The 17,804-nt window shown below is 36.3% G+C and overlaps 3 protein-coding genes across 4 annotated transcripts; 2 read left to right on the top strand and 1 right to left on the bottom strand.

Annotated features, from left to right (window-relative positions):
* Positions 1-130: 130 nt before the first annotated feature.
* LOC113669961 (mitochondrial thiamine pyrophosphate carrier) lies at positions 131-6,513 on the top strand. 2 transcript variants are annotated; one of them, XM_089202527.1, is made up of 11 exons: positions 299-428; positions 1,066-1,104; positions 1,181-1,260; positions 1,762-1,813; positions 1,907-1,982; positions 2,169-2,272; positions 2,436-2,505; positions 3,130-3,230; positions 3,813-3,929; positions 4,929-5,066; positions 5,731-6,513. In XM_089202527.1, the coding sequence occupies exons 2-11, from the start codon at positions 1,087-1,089 to the stop codon at positions 5,830-5,832; spliced, it is 858 nt and encodes a 285-aa protein (XP_089058653.1). In that variant the 5' UTR covers positions 299-428; positions 1,066-1,086; the 3' UTR covers positions 5,833-6,513. The 2 variants fall into 2 exon arrangements, with proteins under 2 accessions (XP_027041845.2, XP_089058653.1); XM_027186044.2 differs by lacking the exon at positions 1,066-1,104 and having other exon boundaries at positions 131-428.
* On the bottom strand, positions 5,930-9,155 carry LOC113669959 (protein C10). Its single transcript, XM_027186041.2, has 3 exons — positions 9,005-9,155; positions 8,291-8,470; positions 5,930-7,899 (listed from the first exon to the last, which is right to left on the bottom strand). Exons 1-3 carry the CDS (start codon positions 9,048-9,050, stop codon positions 7,760-7,762), a joined length of 366 nt encoding a protein of 121 aa, XP_027041842.2. The 5' UTR covers positions 9,051-9,155; the 3' UTR covers positions 5,930-7,759.
* Positions 9,156-9,179: 24 nt separating this feature from the next.
* On the top strand, positions 9,180-15,867 carry LOC113669958 (transcription initiation factor IIB). The gene is made up of 10 exons (XM_027186040.2): positions 9,180-9,228; positions 9,349-9,453; positions 10,349-10,430; positions 11,006-11,107; positions 11,266-11,352; positions 12,131-12,260; positions 12,762-12,871; positions 13,567-13,661; positions 14,245-14,321; positions 14,792-15,867. Exons 1-10 carry the CDS (start codon positions 9,218-9,220, stop codon positions 14,923-14,925), a joined length of 933 nt encoding a protein of 310 aa, XP_027041841.2. The 5' UTR covers positions 9,180-9,217; the 3' UTR covers positions 14,926-15,867.
* Positions 15,868-17,804: the final 1,937 nt, after the last annotated feature.

Below are 17,804 nucleotides of genomic sequence, written 5' to 3'. Positions count from 1 at the left end.
AAAATTAAATTCCGCTGATTTTGAAAGATGATCCTTTGACTTCGTAAGTAAATAACCAATGAAATACCAAGAATTCAGCACGTGATAATTTCAAGATCCCGCGGGAATTGCTCTAGAACTCAGTCTTTCTCGGATTGATATGATCAAGATGGCGGAGGCAGCAGTGCGTACCCGATTGAATAACCATGAAACAATTGTTATTCTTTCCCGTGGCATTACTACCAATTATCATCTGAGTGCAAATGTCATCAAAGCATGTATTCACTGAGGAAATGGTTGGTTTTGATCCAGGTCGTGAAGAGAAGAAGATATCTTCAACCCAGTATGGAGTGTGTGGTTCTGTGTCTGGGCTGGTAACTCGGCTAGTGGTTCAACCGTTCGATGTCCTTAAAATACGATTTCAACTTCAGATTGAACCTACATCCAAGGTGATGAATTATTTCATGAAGGCTAAGTAAGTTTCTGTTAGTTTTATTCCAAGAAAGTGGCCATACCAAAGATCTGAGCAAGCTCATCTTCCTGTTGCATCAGGCCATCAGCTATGTGATACCACAAGTAGCCCAAGCTCCTATGAGGAACCATTTGTGTTAAAAATTTAAATCGTCAGTGATAATACTCAATCGTTAGTGCCAATTGTAAATGCAAATCAATTTATTTTCCGTTCTTAAATGGTCAGTTGCTAGTGCAGAACCTCAATCGCTTGTGTTGTTGCACCAAACGCCGTTGTTTGACTTCAATCAAAAGCGCTAATAATAAATCGCTTGTGTTCCGAGGCAGATCGAAAGCGCTAAACATCAATCATAGGTTTTTGGTCAAATTCTCAATAACAAAATTCCACGCCTTACCTCCAAGTGCATCGCTTGTGGTCTGAATGTTAACTATGTTGAAACGATGCCACTTAAGCGAGTTATCCATTTCTAGGTTTCCTACTCCTAAGAGAGGCTGGAGCTTGGGCTGCCTGTGGGATTTTTCGCTTCTCGGATCGGGCGTGTGCAGCGTTGTCTTTCACTTATGTAGTAAACCTAGAAATAGGCAGCTTGCTAAAATGGGTTATTTTCAACATAGTAAGCAGTCAGACAACAAGGGATGCACTGTGGAAGTAAGGTGAGGTATTTTACTGAGAATTTTGAATGTCACTACTGTAAAATGAATGTTTATCTCTGTTTTATCTCTGTGATAGAAAATAGCCACAGGTAAATACTCAGGAATATGGCAAGCATTCAAACTTATTTATAAAGAGGAGGGATTTACTTCACTTTGGTAAGCAAATTGCCAGTATGCATTCTCAAGTTAAAAATATTAGTTGTGTTTACGTTGTGGTTCAGTTTTCTCCTTGGTTTGAGCCATAATTTTTTTGTCTCAAACTCATCATTGTACATTAAACACACCTGAAAGTAACTGAGGAAAATATAATTTGGAAATGTTCCATGGGTAAAATTGAGTAGCATATAGAGTTTTAGAAGAGCTATGTTTGAAAAGTAAGAACATATCAATAATTACCCTATAACAATAGTAGTCATCCGTCTGTCTTTCAAAAGACGATGGAGTAGTGTTAGTTGGATTTGATGCGGCATCTTTACGAGTGGCTATAGAGGTGTGACATGTGAAAACAGACACTTGCTGAGGTTGCTGATAAATGCCTTCCTCCTGTGTCTCGTTTAAGTGAGATGTTCAGTTCTCGTCTTCTCAGCTTCAAGTATAACTTGCTGTATAACATACATGAATTCAGTAGTGAATGGTTATCTATTTAAATTGTAACAGGAAAGGGCATGTTCCTGCTCAAGCTCTATCAGTTGTTTATGGATATTTTCAGGTTAGCTTTAACCAATATTCTTTAACAAGTTTTTTTACTAGTAAATAAGAATACTAAAAGTTTATTGTGATGTTCTTTTTCTTTTTAATCCAGTTCACTGCTTTTGAAGCCATTACAGAGGTTATGTGGAGAGTAAATCCTAGATGTACAGATCAGAAATGGAAACCAGGTTAAATTTTTTTGTGCTTTTCTTAAAACTCTTAGAATTCCTAAGGCGTTCTTATGATAAAGGTATAATTTATATCACATCATCAGTTTGTTTGTCATTCCAAGTTACCAACTACAATGGTAAGCAAGCTATGCACTGGTTTAATTGAACATATCTTTGTTTATTTTATTTTTTTTTACAATACAGTGACACATTTTGTATGTGGAGGGCTTGCTGGATGTCTTTCATCAACAGTAGCACAACCTTTAGATGTTTTACGAACAAGGCTTGTGGCACAAGGAGAACCTAAAGTAACAAATATTTTCATTTTTTCTTGTCTTTTTTCTTCATGATCACACCCTTTAAATCAGCTTCATAATGGCCAACTATTTGCTGTTTGCCTTTGGTCATTTTCACCCTTTTGAACATTTTAATTTTCTCCTTATTTACCCTCTCATTTATCCAAATATATAGGTTTACAAGAATCTTGTCCAAGCTGCTAGTAAGATGTATGCTAAAGAGGGGATCAGATCATTCTATAAAGGTAAAAACCTCACAGGTTATGTTGTGATGTATACTGTATGAAATAATATTATATACACCAAGTAAACAACTGTCTTAGTCAATATAATTTGACACTTAATAGCAACTAGGATGTAATATCTCCTCACAATATCACCCTAGAATCACACAACAGTGTGACAAGAATGAAGGAAATGATCACCAACTAATGCTCTTGATTGTTAGTCAAATTCTTCTTGTCAGTACCCTATGTAACATATGTAGAACAGTATGGAAGATATGCAAACTAACATGGTGTACTCTCGGACTATCTAATCTGATCATATTAAAGTATTACTGCATGGCCCTTACTGTTCTTCTTTCAGTATTTGCTACCCCATTCTTCACACTGATTAACACCTACATTATTTTTTGCTAATTCTTAGGAATTTGTGCTTACAAAAAGGAAAGGAACTCTTTGATGAAAATAATTTTTTAAATCTTGTGACCAATCTACTTCATGGTGTATTGAATTGGGAGGATAAATTCATTCCTAGGAAACAAAGTGTCTGGCTATTGCCAGTCAAAATGATTTCCACATGCATTATCAAGGTAAACGAGTTGTTTTCATCATAGAATTATCAACACTTTCTCTTTGTCTTTTCAGGACTTGTTCCTACTCTAGTGCAGATTTTCCCTCATGCCGGGCTTCAATTTGGCTTTTATTCATTTTTCAAAACCCTTTGGGAAATCTCATTTGGGGTTAAGGTATGCTGGTGTTATTGTTGTAGATTAGAAGTGTTTGGATGATCAACAATCAAATGTTACTTCTGCTTATTTAGGGTAAATACAACTTGTTTACAATTGGTTACGTGGATAATTTTCCATGGATGCATACTTGGTTTTTTCTGAGCCTATCAGGTCTTGTCTATAAGTTTGCAATTTTACTCAATAGGGATGTTCAAAATAAATCAGTTTGAAAAAAAAATTGTTTGGGGTGTTCTCTTTAGCCATGCAGCCAGCTGTTAATTTGCTCAGTGGATTAAGAACCAAGATGCTGCTTGATAAGTAAAGAACATCTTTAATTATTATTTGATAATCAGACGATTTAAGAATTCAAATTTATATCTAATATTATTATATATATTTCCTTCTTGGCATTTTCAAGTTAAAAAAAAAAAATTTCTATGCAAATGATCATTATTATTATTAGTGTTACAGTACCCCTCAAAATAATGCTATCCAACAGAAAGTTATTACTTTCATGTTTAGTGTCTGAGCTAACAAATTGTTCTGTTTGGAAGAAGTTTATTAGTTCTTCTAAGATGTAAAATATGTGTTTTACTACAGAGACAAGATCCTTACAAAGCTGCAGGGGTCAATGAAAGTCTTGTTTGTGGAGCGTTAGCAGGAATTTTTAGCAAAGGGACTATTTATCCTCTAGATATGGTGAAAAAAAGATTACAGGTGTGGTGATGTAAATACTCAACTTTAATTAATGCTAGAACATTTTAGAAGTATGGGTGACTTTGGTTGAATTTCAATTTGGTTTTATTAAATGAGTTTATGATGTAAATTTTAATCCCCCCACCAATGCAGCACTGTAGTTTCCTAACCCTTTTACTCCCAAGATCTAATAGTTAATTCTCCCATCTAGCATCTACGCATTTCCTTGTAAATAATTTACAAGAATTTGGTGTTACACTGTAGATCAAGACAACAACTTCTATCTGATAAGTTTCAATATTCTCATTACCTGTTTGCTGAATAGTGTACAGATGTCATGGGGAGATGTTAATCATTTTTTCAAACTTACCTCCTTTATTTATTTCTGTTTACATGTACATGTTGTATGGAAACTTGTGGGAATGTTGGGTACAGTGTTTGTTTGCCGTTAACCCAAAACCTTCATTTACTAAAGGTGTTGGGCTAGCGACTTACAAAATCTGTAGGATGCCATGCCAGTTGAATCTTACCTGAATACTGACTGTGACTCAAACTACTTGCTTCTTTGGTAGATGCAATCACAAGTTATCATAGGGTTTCCTTTGCATGTCATTTCATGATTTATTAATTTTAAATTCCTGTCACTCTCATGGTGTGTTTTCTAGCGTACTATATCATTAATTTGTATTACTTTATGTAAAGCATTTATTCATTTTAACTTGTATTGAGATTTTCACAAACTGGCATACATTTTAAAGTTAACTGCTTTTAATTTCTTTGTTTGATCTTGTGTTATTTTGAAATCTTATTTTGTCATTTGGTCTAAGGAATGATGAAACCTTATCTTACAGATCATATCTTCTAGAAACCTCAGCTTCTGTTTTGACAGAAAATAATTGATTGATTGATTTTAGATCTTTGTAATTGTACCCTCTAGCTGATGTAAATTTTGCTCTTGTGAAATAAATATTTCATAATTTTAATTTTTGCTTTTGTTGTTGTTTTTTTCTACTGCTAAAGATACAAGGATTTCAAGAAGCAAGGGAGACATTTGGAAGAGTTCAGAAATATAATGGCATGTTAGACTGCTTCAGGATTATTCTTAGGGAAGAAGGTGCTTTTGGTTTTTTCAAAGGACTGGCTCCAAGTACACTAAAGGTGAGAAGGATGCAGCCATTATCTCTTTACTCACATGGGACCTCTCTCCATCCAGGAGAATGACTGGGTTGTAGCAAATGAACAGCAAAGCCTGTGGAAATGCTGAAGGGTAACTTGAGGTGGATTAGCATACCACCAGGAGAAGTAAAATACCACCAGTTGCTTCATGCTAAGCAAACCATAATTAACTCTTAAACTCCCAAGATCTCATTAGTAATTCTCCTTACTGTCTGCCATACAGTTCTTGTCATGTTAGTTTTGAGAAATCGGTGTTAGATCAGCTAATAATCCTCTAACTGATATTTTTCTTTATTCTCATCACTTGTCTCTTTGATATTGTACTGATATTGTGAGGAGAAATTCTGTCTTGGTCACTTTTGGGAGTTAAAGGGTTAACTCTTAGACCCCTAAGAGTGACTAGCTTCTAATTCCTCCTTATAATATCACCCCTGAATCAAACTTAAAGGAAATGATTGCTAACTAGAACCACTCCTGATTATTAAACAAATTCTACTTATCAGCACCTTATGAAATGTATAGAGGACAGTATAGAGAATACACATACTGATCTTGGGGTGTAAAGGGTTAACTCTAACCAGAAAGGGTCCTAAGTTCCTAGGCAAACTCTACCTTACAACAAAATAACTTGTTTGTTCTATTCCAGGCTGGTTTGTCTGTGGCACTCATTTTCTGTACCTACGAACAATGCATTATGCTTGTGAGAGAATACGTGCATGATGACAATACACTGGAATCAACCAGATGACACCAATAGGGTGACCAAATACTAGACTGAATGCTCTCCTTCAAGGGAAATATGAATCAACAATAAGTAATTTTACAGTTAATTTTCTACAAAGCTGTTATTACACAGGTGTTGAAACTCTTAGTTACTATTTTGCAGAATATACATTAAATGATATCAACATAATATAATTATTTTATATATCAAATTCATTTTGATTCAGTTTGTATGCATTTAATAACTGGTTTCATTTTACTATTAATTATGGAATATTTAACAATGAATGAAAAACTTATATAATTTGTGTTAGGATCATAGGCACTGTAGACAACCAATCACATATTGGCTAAAACCAAGAAAGACGACATTTTCAATTTATCTGAAAAGGCCCATTACTTATTTATGTTATCAGAGAATCACACCAACTAAATTATGGAGGGAAAAAAACAGCACAATTGGTGGTTTTCATTTAATTATAACAGAATGTTATTTTTGGTGATAAAAAAGTTGCAAGAATATTTTACAAACTATTGATATTAAAACTTAAGAATGCTGTGGTTATTCTTTCTGATACATACGAAAATAATATTTTCTTGCAAATAGCAAGATACTTGTATTCATTTTTTAATATATGTATATTTTAAGTAAAGAACCTAATCTTACCAATGGACACATTGTGCAAATAAAGATATTCCTTACAAGGTACATTACATTTTGTTTCTTGATATTGTCTGATTTTTCAATATCATGTTACTTGTAACTTTATTTATGACTCGTTGAATATTTTTGCTCACATGCATTAGTATAAACACATCATTTGACCAAAGATATTCACCAGCTAAAACTGGGGGATATCCAAGGTCATCATTCAGGTGATATTCCCCAATTTTTAAACCTTACGTCCACTATGATAAGTCTTTGTTTAAAATTTAATTCATGATGTGTTATAGAAAAAGGGAAACATTTATTTGTTCATAAAGTTGTACCAGAAAACACTTAGAAGAAACATCCCATGCAGCAAAACAGTAAGCTGTTTGTAAACATTTTTCATTTGGGTTACAAAATATTTGAAGGATAATGAACACACATTAGCCTATATTTGGTGCAAAAATATGTTCATATATTTGTCCTTGGACATTATCTGTTCTTTGAAGCTCACAGTTTTCCTCTAGCTTCTATGTCTGAACATCTTTTGCATCTTGGAACACATAATGTTCATGGACAAATATCCATGCATATTTTTTGCTTCAAAAAGAGGCTATCGTCTATACACTGATAATGAAACACATCTCAGGCAGGGCATTTAGCCTATCTGTTTATCTATACATAAATGTACTTAGTGGTAGTTCAAGCATTGTTTTGTTTTATTGTTTTTTCGTCATGTTTTAACAACTCTTGGCAGAGATCTTAGACCAATCCCAGTTCACTGGCTATAGCACTCTTTTATTGATTCAAGTTGTGAATTCAATGGTCATTACAAGTTTGCATGGTTAACCCTTTCACCATTCCTTCAAATTTTGGCTCTGAGTTTTAAACAACATCTGATAGTTGATATTTTAATTTCTCATCACCTCTCTGCTTGAACATGAATTGATCTTGTCTGGAAAAATTCTTTTTTTGTCACTCCTTGGGGAGAAAAGGCTTTGTAGCAATGACTCCTGTATGCTTGGCCTATATCAAGCTAAAGTCAAACTGCAGCTCATTTCAGGCAGTTGTCACTTTTATGCTTTTTAAACAGTGAAGTTACAACACCAAAGGCTACTTTTATAATTCTATTGAATACACATTGAAACTATAGATGTAACTGGATTTCATGTTCAAAAATGGCTTGTACCATACCTAAACTAACAACAGACATGAAACACCTTGACCCAGTGACATTTCTTCAAATGAGTAGTCCATTTGATTGTAATAAAAGAATATTCTACAATGAGAGGTTTGAAGTTTGTCATGTGACATCCCTAGGAACAAAAAGAGGGGGGTGTGGAAGGGGTGGGATGAACTTCATCTTCAGATCAGCTGCCATGGAGGCAATTTCTTTATCCTCTTTTTCAAACAACTTGATAGCATGAGTAAATGTCAGAGAACCTAAAGCAGAAACAAATCAATAGACCACTTAGTTGACTTATTTTAAATAAGTATCTATATCTATTCCAATCAACCACTCAATGTTTGATTTCTAGCACAAAATGCACATAAATACTATGGTTCTATGCAGAGCAACTTTAATAGTTCCCAAACTTTAATTTGCACTTCCTGTAGATTAGTGCTTAAGATTCAGGATTAATTGACCTGGCTGGCAGTTTTTCTTAACAAAAAAAATTTTCTCTGAAGACAATCTAGTGAATGTCATTTCTGGTGATTAGGAGGTAAGGGTGGAAATGGACCAAGTGACTAAAGGGTAACAGAGGAAAGTGCCTTTTTTTCTCTTTTCCATTTCTGCCACTACCCATTTCCCAGGAAGCTACTACAGAGTTACCTTGATCTCCATCATCAGAGAAGCCATGACACTTAATCACCTCTTTCTGAATCTCTGCAGCAAATGGCAGTCGTTCTTGAAGCAGCTTTACCAAATCACTATTAGCCTCCTGTTCAATTTCTTGCATTTTAGCTTTGTTTTGTGGCTTGTCAAATGCTTCTAAAATTTCTTTCATAGCAGCTGAATAATATGGATAACACAATTGTTTAGGATAATGATACCTAAACACTCATCGGTATCCCCTTTTACCAAAGGGAACAGTGCTTTGGAAGTGGGAGACTGAGTGGAAGTATAGCCTCATACCACATTATGTATTCAGTTCTTGAATAGAGAAAACAACGACAAAAACAATACATTGCCCTTGGGAAAACAGATTTGTTTTACAATATTATGGGGCTGTGCGGAAACTTTACCCTCTTAGCATATAATTAGTCCTCAGGCTCTGTTTCCTACCTGCACGATTTCGCTCGGTTTTGGAACATGTGATCATAAATGTTTTTACTTAGCGCTTAAATAGAAAAAAATCATAACCTGCTGACACCACTCGAAGCGTTTCCGATCACTATGTGAAGTAGTTTACATAGCTAACAGGGACGTAAACAAAGCAAAATGACTTAACGAGCCGATCAGAGGCCGTATTTAGCAAGACATCTCATTTACTGCTTTGAAAGATTGTACTGATAAAACCAAAATATAGTTAAATGATTATGTCACCTTTAACTTGTTCCACCGTCACATTCGACAACCGATTTTGAGCCATCGTCAGCGAATCTCCATCAACAAAGCAGGTTCCTCGAGGTACACGGGATCGCTTAAAAACTGACCACCAAAAATAGCATATCGGCTTCCTCCATTACGTCACATCCGGTAAGAAACTGTATAAATTGCGCGGTACCTCAGCTAGAGATTTGTATTGACACGAGAGCGATGGCTAGTAGGTTAGTCAGGCCCTCTCTTGATTATAAGCAATTTAAATGATTTTATCCCGCTTCTGCGTGGTTTGTTTTACGGTAGTGGACTTGCTTCATAATTTTAATTTTATTTCGCTCGCGTTTCAGCTCTCAGACGATAAAATGTTCTCATCATCCAGAGGCTCCGTTGATCGAAGATTATCGAGCGGGAGATATGATTTGCTCTGAATGCGGTCTTGTTGTCGGAGATCGGTAAGCTTAAAAATATGATAAAATCAATAACTGTCGTCATACCTACATTTTTGTTACTCTCTAAGAGAGCCGTAGATTCCTTAATGCTTCCTTTATTTCTCAAAGCGATTGAGCGAAAGGAATGATAGAACCTTCGCTGATAATTTTGAGTTAACGTGTCTTCTTATCGGATCAGTTTAGGAAACACTCCTACTTCGAAATCTGTTCCTTCATGTCGTTGCTATTTCTTGCTTTCATGTGTATCTTTTTATGTAATCAGAAACGTTCAAATGTTTCCTCCAAGTAATAAAACATCGTTGTTGTGACTAAAGTAAAACTCTGCAAAGCGGTTAATATCGATTCGAGAGAATTCACATCATCAGCGCATCAGCATGTGATCTGGTGTTATGCTGACGTCATCTGCTATACAAGGAAGTTACAGCAAATTAAATTGAGAGAGGGATATTTTATATTGGAATATTGTGTTTCAAAGCAACAGAGGCTGATACCATTCAATCACATCACACTGAATCTAAAGGATACCCCTCCCCCTTTGTTTTCCTTCATTTCATCAAAGCATGCTAGCAACTTATGCCTTGGTGATCCTGTGCATGATAGCTTCTCTTAGTCAGCTGATTTATAATGCAGAAAAATATTTAAATGCACTGAGATATCAAAAAAAACCTTTAATTATTTTATTACAAATTTTTCAAAATTTGTTTGTGATTATGATGAAAATGAGGCATCTTATCAACATAAGAAACTGCATCATTCCATTTATTCCAATTGTCTCTCATACTTTGTGGTTTTACAGGAGGTCAAAACTGTGCTTATAACAAAGGGATGTATACATTAACTGGGCTAAAATAATTTTAATTTAACTATTATTTTGGCTTTTTTTTTTCCTTTTATGTAGAGTGGTTGATGTTGGCTCAGAATGGCGAACATTTAGTAATGAGAAGGCTACCAGTGATCCCTCTCGTGTTGGAGCAGCACAGGTAAGACAGCATATTATAATCACATGAGAATGATAGTAGGATGGTTTTTTGATTGGGAAATTACTTTTACACTATTTGTTGCTGGTATGCTAAAGACCATTTTCAAATTTGATTGGTGCAAGCATAGCTTTTAAGCTATAGATCATAATCCACGGGAATGGCTCATGATTGGACTCTTTTTTGGAGACTGCAAAGCAGCAAGAGTTCTACATTTTGACAGGCAGTCTGTAGTTTAATGTCTTGCATTATATGTGGGTGATGAAAAATTATTCAGTATAAAGTTAGGGTTAGAAGCCATATTGTTGATACAATTGATATTTTGGCAATGAGAGGGAAAGAAATTTTAAAAGGAGCCTATGAGAACCCCAAATGAAAATAAGCTAACTGCCTGAAGGGCAAGAAAATGTAAAAGAGCAAGTCATGATATGCTTTAGTTTTGCTTCTGAATAATTTAAATGGTGGCACAAGTTTGCTAGACAAATCATGTGGCAAAGTAAAGCAAAACCCATGTAATACCAGGTTTACCTTGATCTTTAATGAAAATATCTCATACATGGTAAATTTCTATTTTTTAGAATCCATTATTAGGTGGAGGAGATCTGTCAACAATCATTGAAAGAGTCCCAGTGGGAAACAGTGAAACAGATGGATACTCCAAATATCACAATAGAGGCGGGGTGAGTTCTGTTTGAAATTACAGGGCAATGTTAATTTATCCTGGCCATACCATCATCAAGGTCCAATCAAACAGTCATGGACTCTAGGAGCTTCATGATTTCACTATGGCCTTTTAACATTTTTTCATTTCTTTCTTCTCCTCATTCATTAAACTTAGTTGACTGGTTCGGACAGAAGTCTCATGAATGCTTTTAGAGAAATTGGTATCATGGCTGACAGGATAAATCTACCCAGGAAAATAGTGGTAAGCCATTTTGTTCAAACCAAGTCAATCAAATCCATCGGTGGGGTATTTCAAATTAAGTTGCTGACAGTTTACCAGTAGTCCAAAAGTAAGGCCCCTAGCATATAAAAATTTCTCCTCACGTAATTCAGTTATTAAGCAGCAGCACAATGGTACTGGTGGAGTGACAGGCAATGATGTGTAAAAGAAAAGAGCATTATTTTCTGTGGCTCTTCTTATTGCCCACTCCATTTTTCCAAGTTTAATTTCAAGTTGCCTTCTCATACCATAATACTGCCATTTTGTCATGGAGTGCTTGGAACAGGCTCCTTCACAGGTTCCTTTCAAGAAAGCCAATGAATCAAGAGGGTAGCTTGAAAAGGTTCAAGAGTGGCTGTGACTTCCTCATTTTCTTGAAAATTCTTAATTTATCTACTTAACATACCTGTTAGTGCAGGCAAATTCCAATCAGAAGATGATGTTTGACCTATATACTGGAAAAATTATTTTCTCAAACTTGAGAGTTTGGATCAATATCAGTATCTGGGCAACTGCCCACCTACCCTTCCCCTAATCCAATATTAACCCTAACTTGTTATCAATTGACTGTTGTTGGGTTAGGGGAGGGGTAGGTGGGCAATTGCCCACATACTGATATTGATCCAAGAGCTTTTTAAGTTCTGATCATTATATTAAGTGGCTTTTGTAGTGAGGTTTATTTGTGTCCTATTTGAAATGGTTTCATTCCTAACTCTCAATTGAAGAAAGCAATTTATTGCTGATTTCTCTTGTTCCTTAGGATCGGGCAAATCAATTGTTTAAACAAGTTCATGAACAGAAGAGTTTAAAAGGGAGAAGTAATGATGCCATTGCTTCTGCTTGTTTGTACATTGCCTGTCGACAAGAGGGTGTGCCTAGGACATTTAAAGGTAAAACGATTAGTCTGTATGTATCAGCCTGGATTGACTAAAATGGATTTTCTCTAACAGCATCGATACATTCTCAAGCAAAAACGTCACGAGGCTTAAAGAAGTAACCTGGGAATATTGTTTGATTTAACAAGTAATTGTCAGAGTCAAATGTATAATGAACAAGATTTCGTTTCCTTGTGATATAGTGAACATAGTGATAGCAGTCTAAATGATAATTACTTTTTGTGAACTCTCCAAATCGAAAGTAGAAGCTTATACAAGGGACAAGGTTGTAGCTAGGGGAGTCTGGGGCGCCCGTAACCCCCACCTCTCCCGTTTGTAAGCTTTTTTAAGCATACAACCCACAATATTCAGGCGGCAAAAACTGGTGAGTACCCTCTGTTTGACACAGTGTGATCCTCCCTTTAAATAATCATATCTACGCCCCTGTCTGTCCACACAAGTTGCTCATTCGCAAATGATCTTTTTAACGACAAATCGAAAATTTGTATTCCACAGAAATTTGCGCTATCAGCAAAATTTCGAAAAAGGAAATTGGCCGTTGTTTCAAACTGATACTTAAGGCCCTGGAGACAAGTGTGGACCTCATAACAACAGCAGATTTTATGGTGAGTTTAAACACCTTGAGAACATGGAGGAAGTCCTTCCACGTGTTTTTACTCATAACCCTGACCTGAGAAAAGGAAAAAAAATTAGTTTCGAAAAAATTGCCTTCAGAAAGGCAAGATTATGTAACGAGCCTTGACTCACCTACCTTAAGAAACTGAATTCTCTTTAGGATTTCTGTCATCCCCATTCTGCGAGAAATATGTAAGACAAAACAAGTATTGACGGAGCCGCGTTACAGTCAGTCTGTCAAAACTTCCCTTTTCCTTCTCTCTTTATCTCCTCCTTGAATGAGATAGACCTCCACTCAGTTTAGTGTAAGCTCACTGATCAGCCAATCAACGCGCTCCTTCTGCCTATTTAACAATTTTTCCATGAGCGCGTGTTGGAGATGAGATGGTAAACTGGCTGTAATCAATCTCGTATCCAGCAAGTGTGAATGGAACAACATTTTTTTATTAAATTTCATCAAATCTCGAACGTTTGGATGTTTGAAGCTTTTTTCAGCACCGCAACAGTTCGCGCAAAGCATTTCAGTAAGAGGTGACTCGGTATATGAGCCGATAACCAGGTTGATTGCACCAATCAGAACACTAGAAATTCAATATTGGGAGTTGAAAATGAAATAAACTCTCATAACAAACTACGGTGCACGTCTCTAGTTAATTAATTTTTCTCGGCTTGTGATCTTTGCTAGTCGAGGTTTTGTTCCAATCTTGGTCTTCCACCTGACGTACAAAAGGCTGCTACACATATCGCACGGAGGGCGGTTGACTTGGATTTAGTGCCGGGGTAAGTCTTCATTATAACTGACTCAACGTTCGTTTATGATACAGATTGATGTTGGTAGGGAAGTATGTAAGCTATTTGCGCAGAATTATTCCCTACGCGGTTTAGATTTCCAAAACAAGTCTTTGCGAGTGACAGAAGAGAATATCGTAGCGAGAAATGAATTTTCGAAATTATTCTTAGGGCTTAAAGGTAAATGCCAATCGAGTTCGAGATTGAATTCAATTATCTTCGTTGTCTTTTATTTAACCCTTTACACTCTAACATCAGTATGTATATTCTCCATACTGTTCTCTAAGATGCAGACATGAAAAATTTGTCTAACAATCAAGAACCTCTTTCGTCGGTAATCAGTTCCTTTATTCTCCTGACCTTAATGTTTGATTCAGGAGTAATATGGTGAAGAGAAATTAGATGCCAGTCATTCTAAGGGGTTAAAGGGTTAAGAAGCTATATACTATTTGCACGGATAAACCAGTTTTTATCTGTTAATTCTCTACTATTTTGAGCAAACCCTATGGTGGTTATGGCGTCGTTCCTATTTTCCTATAACCAATTATTTTAATTTTCTTTTATTTCCCTTTAGTCGAAGTCCCATTTCAGTGGCGGCTGCTGCAATTTACATGGCGTCTCAAGCATCTGAGGAAAAGAGATCACAGAAAGGTTTGAATTCTCTATTGTTCTTAATAAATGTTCATTAAATATTTCTGGACTAAGCTGTACTGAAATCTAACGAAATTTTAGAGGTAACCTTGGATCTATAAGAATCCTATATGCTAGGGAGTAATATTTACTTCACGGTAAAACGCTTTTCAATTGGATGTCGTAAACCAAATTGACACCAGGGGTCAATCAGACGGAAAGAACGTATCACAAGGGACCAATCAGAACTTAAATTAAATACACGTAAGCAGCGGCAGAAGCGCGGAAAGTTGGCGATGTCAAAGACGTCCAATCAAAAATTCTTCTAACATGCAATGTTGATTGTTAGCCATTTGATTCGTGCTGAAAGTAAGTGCTAGAGGCAAAACTTTGGAAATCAGCACAGCTTCTCTGGCATCCTTAAACACGACACATCGGCTCTGACATGCTTGCGATTACCTGACGTGATTGCGTTTGTATTTCCTTTGTAGAAATCGGTGACATCGCTGGTGTAGCGGACGTTACGATTCGTCAATCGTACAGACTTATCTATCTACGTGCAGCAGAACTTTTTCCGACTGACTTCCATTTTATTACTCCCGTGGACAAACTTCCGAACCTTTGATCTTTGTGACATCTTTCCTCCGTTTTTGATGTTTAGATGTTATTTATTTGAACAATAATTCTTTGGTTTGTTAACAAAACACATATTTGTAAAATTTAGTCCATTCCATTGTTCATGAAGTTTAGTATTCAACAAAAAAAATTTTACTCGTAGGAATTGACTCGTTATTGAACGTAGCAGTTGCTTTGGGTTACTAAAAGAAGCCACAGGCAAAGCTTGTTAAGATCTGAGCAATATTTCAGGAAACGAATTGGCTAAATTACTAACGAAAACGGCGATGAATTACGCTTCTTCCTGCAGAATTCATTTCAGTAATCGATGAAGAATCAGTTCCAGCGTCAACGTTTATGAGTACTGAGTTTCGGCTAGACTAATAAAATTTTCGAACTTCTAGGATCGAATGAGGTTGACGCCAAAGAAATTTGTTCTTTTAGTCAACCTTACTTCGAATCTGTAAAATTTTCAAATTAATGCTTAGGATATTTTCGATTATCCGCTTTGAAATTGCTACCCGTTTTGTATTGTACAGATGAAGTGGATCTTAAGAGAACAAGACGCCTAAAGGCGTTTCCGTGGGATGCGTTGGCTACTGAGCGTAGCATTAAAAGGAATTGTGCAGTTGCAGTAAACTACCATGATTAGTCAGTTAGATCAGCCGAAGAAATCATTGTAGAAAATTTTAGTGTTGAAGAAACCGTGACTGTTTTTGTTACTGAAAATAGCGAAGAGTGGCAGCTCAAAAACCTTTGGATTTTTCTGGAACAAACTGTAACTCCACCCACTGATCTCCTCGTCTTATCACCTGTTTCATCCCTCCTAATAACAACTGCTCGGTAAAAACAATTTCCATCTCCACTGTTGTTTATCAAAAACGTCAGTAAGTACGTTAACAGGCTATATACACTTTGGTACAAGTAAAAGACTGTACTGAGTTATTTTCTAGCGATTTGTCGTTAATGTTGCGATATTTTGGCACCTTGGTGCGATGTCAATTTCGATATAAACCTTACGCAAGGTGAGAGGTTAATCGGTAGATTTAAATACATATTTCATGGTTAATCACACAAAAACGTACGCTTCCCTCGAAAAAACACAACCTAAAGTAATGAATATGGAGTAAGGCAAAACAGCACACACACGAAAAAGAAATCGTTTAAAGCAACACAACATTTCAAATAAATTCAACAATCTCCTTTATCTAATCAAAGAATACCTATGGCCATTTCGTACATAAATTACTTCATCTCTAGATGAAACATGTCTGTCAAATTGTAATTATTGGTTGGAGAGATTGGCCATGAAATAGAGGTTAGCTGTGCATAACGAGGCAAAGAGAGGGTCAGAATACGACATTGACAACACAATTTCTATCTTATTGTTAACTGAAATAAAAAGTTCTTCGAACATAAATTGAAGGTCGTCCAGTGCACACAGATAGGTTCCATCAGAGAAAGCATGCTTCAAAAATTAAAGTGTCTTATAATTCCAATAGGCGTGTCAGGTTCTGAGTGGAATGGGAATCTACTCGTGTGTATTGAACATGTATGGTTAACGAACCTCTATAATATAATTTATGATATCATGAACCCGATTCAACTGACGAGAACATGGAAATAAGTCTACAAGTCGAGCTGCTCTCTTTCTTTGGAAATCACGTGGTTTTCACGGACTGAAAGAAAAATTCATTGGTCGCAAATATTTTTGTAGCAAATCATGCCTCAAAGTGGTTCATTAATTCACGAACTGGCCCTATCACGCGTCACGCCCAACCCTTTGCCGCCCACGTCTAACTACCCACGGTTCACATGCGGTACTCAAGCTAAAAAAGAAACTTTTTTTTATATGGTGACCCCAGCGTAAATGGGAGTGACAATATCCTCGTCTGCCATCTCTAAAGTCTTCTTCATAACAAGCAAGTATTCCTGCACAATAAAATTTTAGTTTAGTTATCAGTTGGATAGTTCACAGACCTCTGCCTCTTCTCACCCTGTGGAAGCCCAGGAAATCAACGATTTTCATCGAGGGAAAAGGAATGATCAAAAGACACGGAAGTCATCAAAGTTATTATAGTGACAGAGTGTGGACTGGAATTTTGAGTTTGATGGTACTTGACTTCATTGACATCATTGTGTGGTTATATATATATATATATATATATATATATATATATATATATAACTAACTGCAGACAGTACTGTTTCGGCCTTCTGGGCCTCATCAGTGCAGTGCTGATGCTAGGATGGAGGTAAGGCTATATAGCCACCCCAAGTGATCTCACACGTGTGGTATCATCTAAGCCATGCCAGAGTGCTCAAACTAGATAAACTAGTGAGCATGCATAATGCTAGCAGCAATGACTCATCCTAGTAGAGTGCTCAATTTGGACATGAAAGCAAAGCTTTGTATGCCAAAGAGCTATATATATTATGAGAGGAAAAAAGGACGTAACTACATTTCCCGACAAGCCTGTTTCGTGAATCGCTTCACTCTTCAGGGGTTTAATGAAAGAATATTCATGTGACTATCGTTTATATACTAGGAAAATTTGCATAATACGCGGTAAACTTAAAAACTTTAAAGTTCAGCTGTTGCGTAGCAACGCTTTGTTTCTGTGTCGGCATGAAGATACGAGTTCGTTTCGCTTATTTAGTGATGAGAGGTCGGGTCGGTAAATTATCAGGAATTTTTCTTTTAGGCAGAGGTTGCATCTTTTACTGGAGCTGTTGTAGGGAGAGTTAGATGATAAGACGCGCCATGAGATAGAATAGTCAATGTTGTCGTTCTTGAGTATCCAGATGTGTTTGCTAAGTTCGGTAGAGTTTTTGTGCTTGGCGTGGCGGAATGATGCGGTGTGATTTCTGTGTCTTGTTTTGAAGTCG

Source organism: Pocillopora damicornis, chromosome 4, assembly GCF_964200805.1.
Source record: "Pocillopora damicornis chromosome 4, jaPocDami1.2, whole genome shotgun sequence".
Classification (NCBI taxonomy): domain Eukaryota; kingdom Metazoa; phylum Cnidaria; class Anthozoa; order Scleractinia; family Pocilloporidae; genus Pocillopora; species Pocillopora damicornis.
The sequence above is the reverse complement of the archived record's forward strand: the minus strand, read 5'-3'. Positions and strand labels throughout refer to the sequence as shown.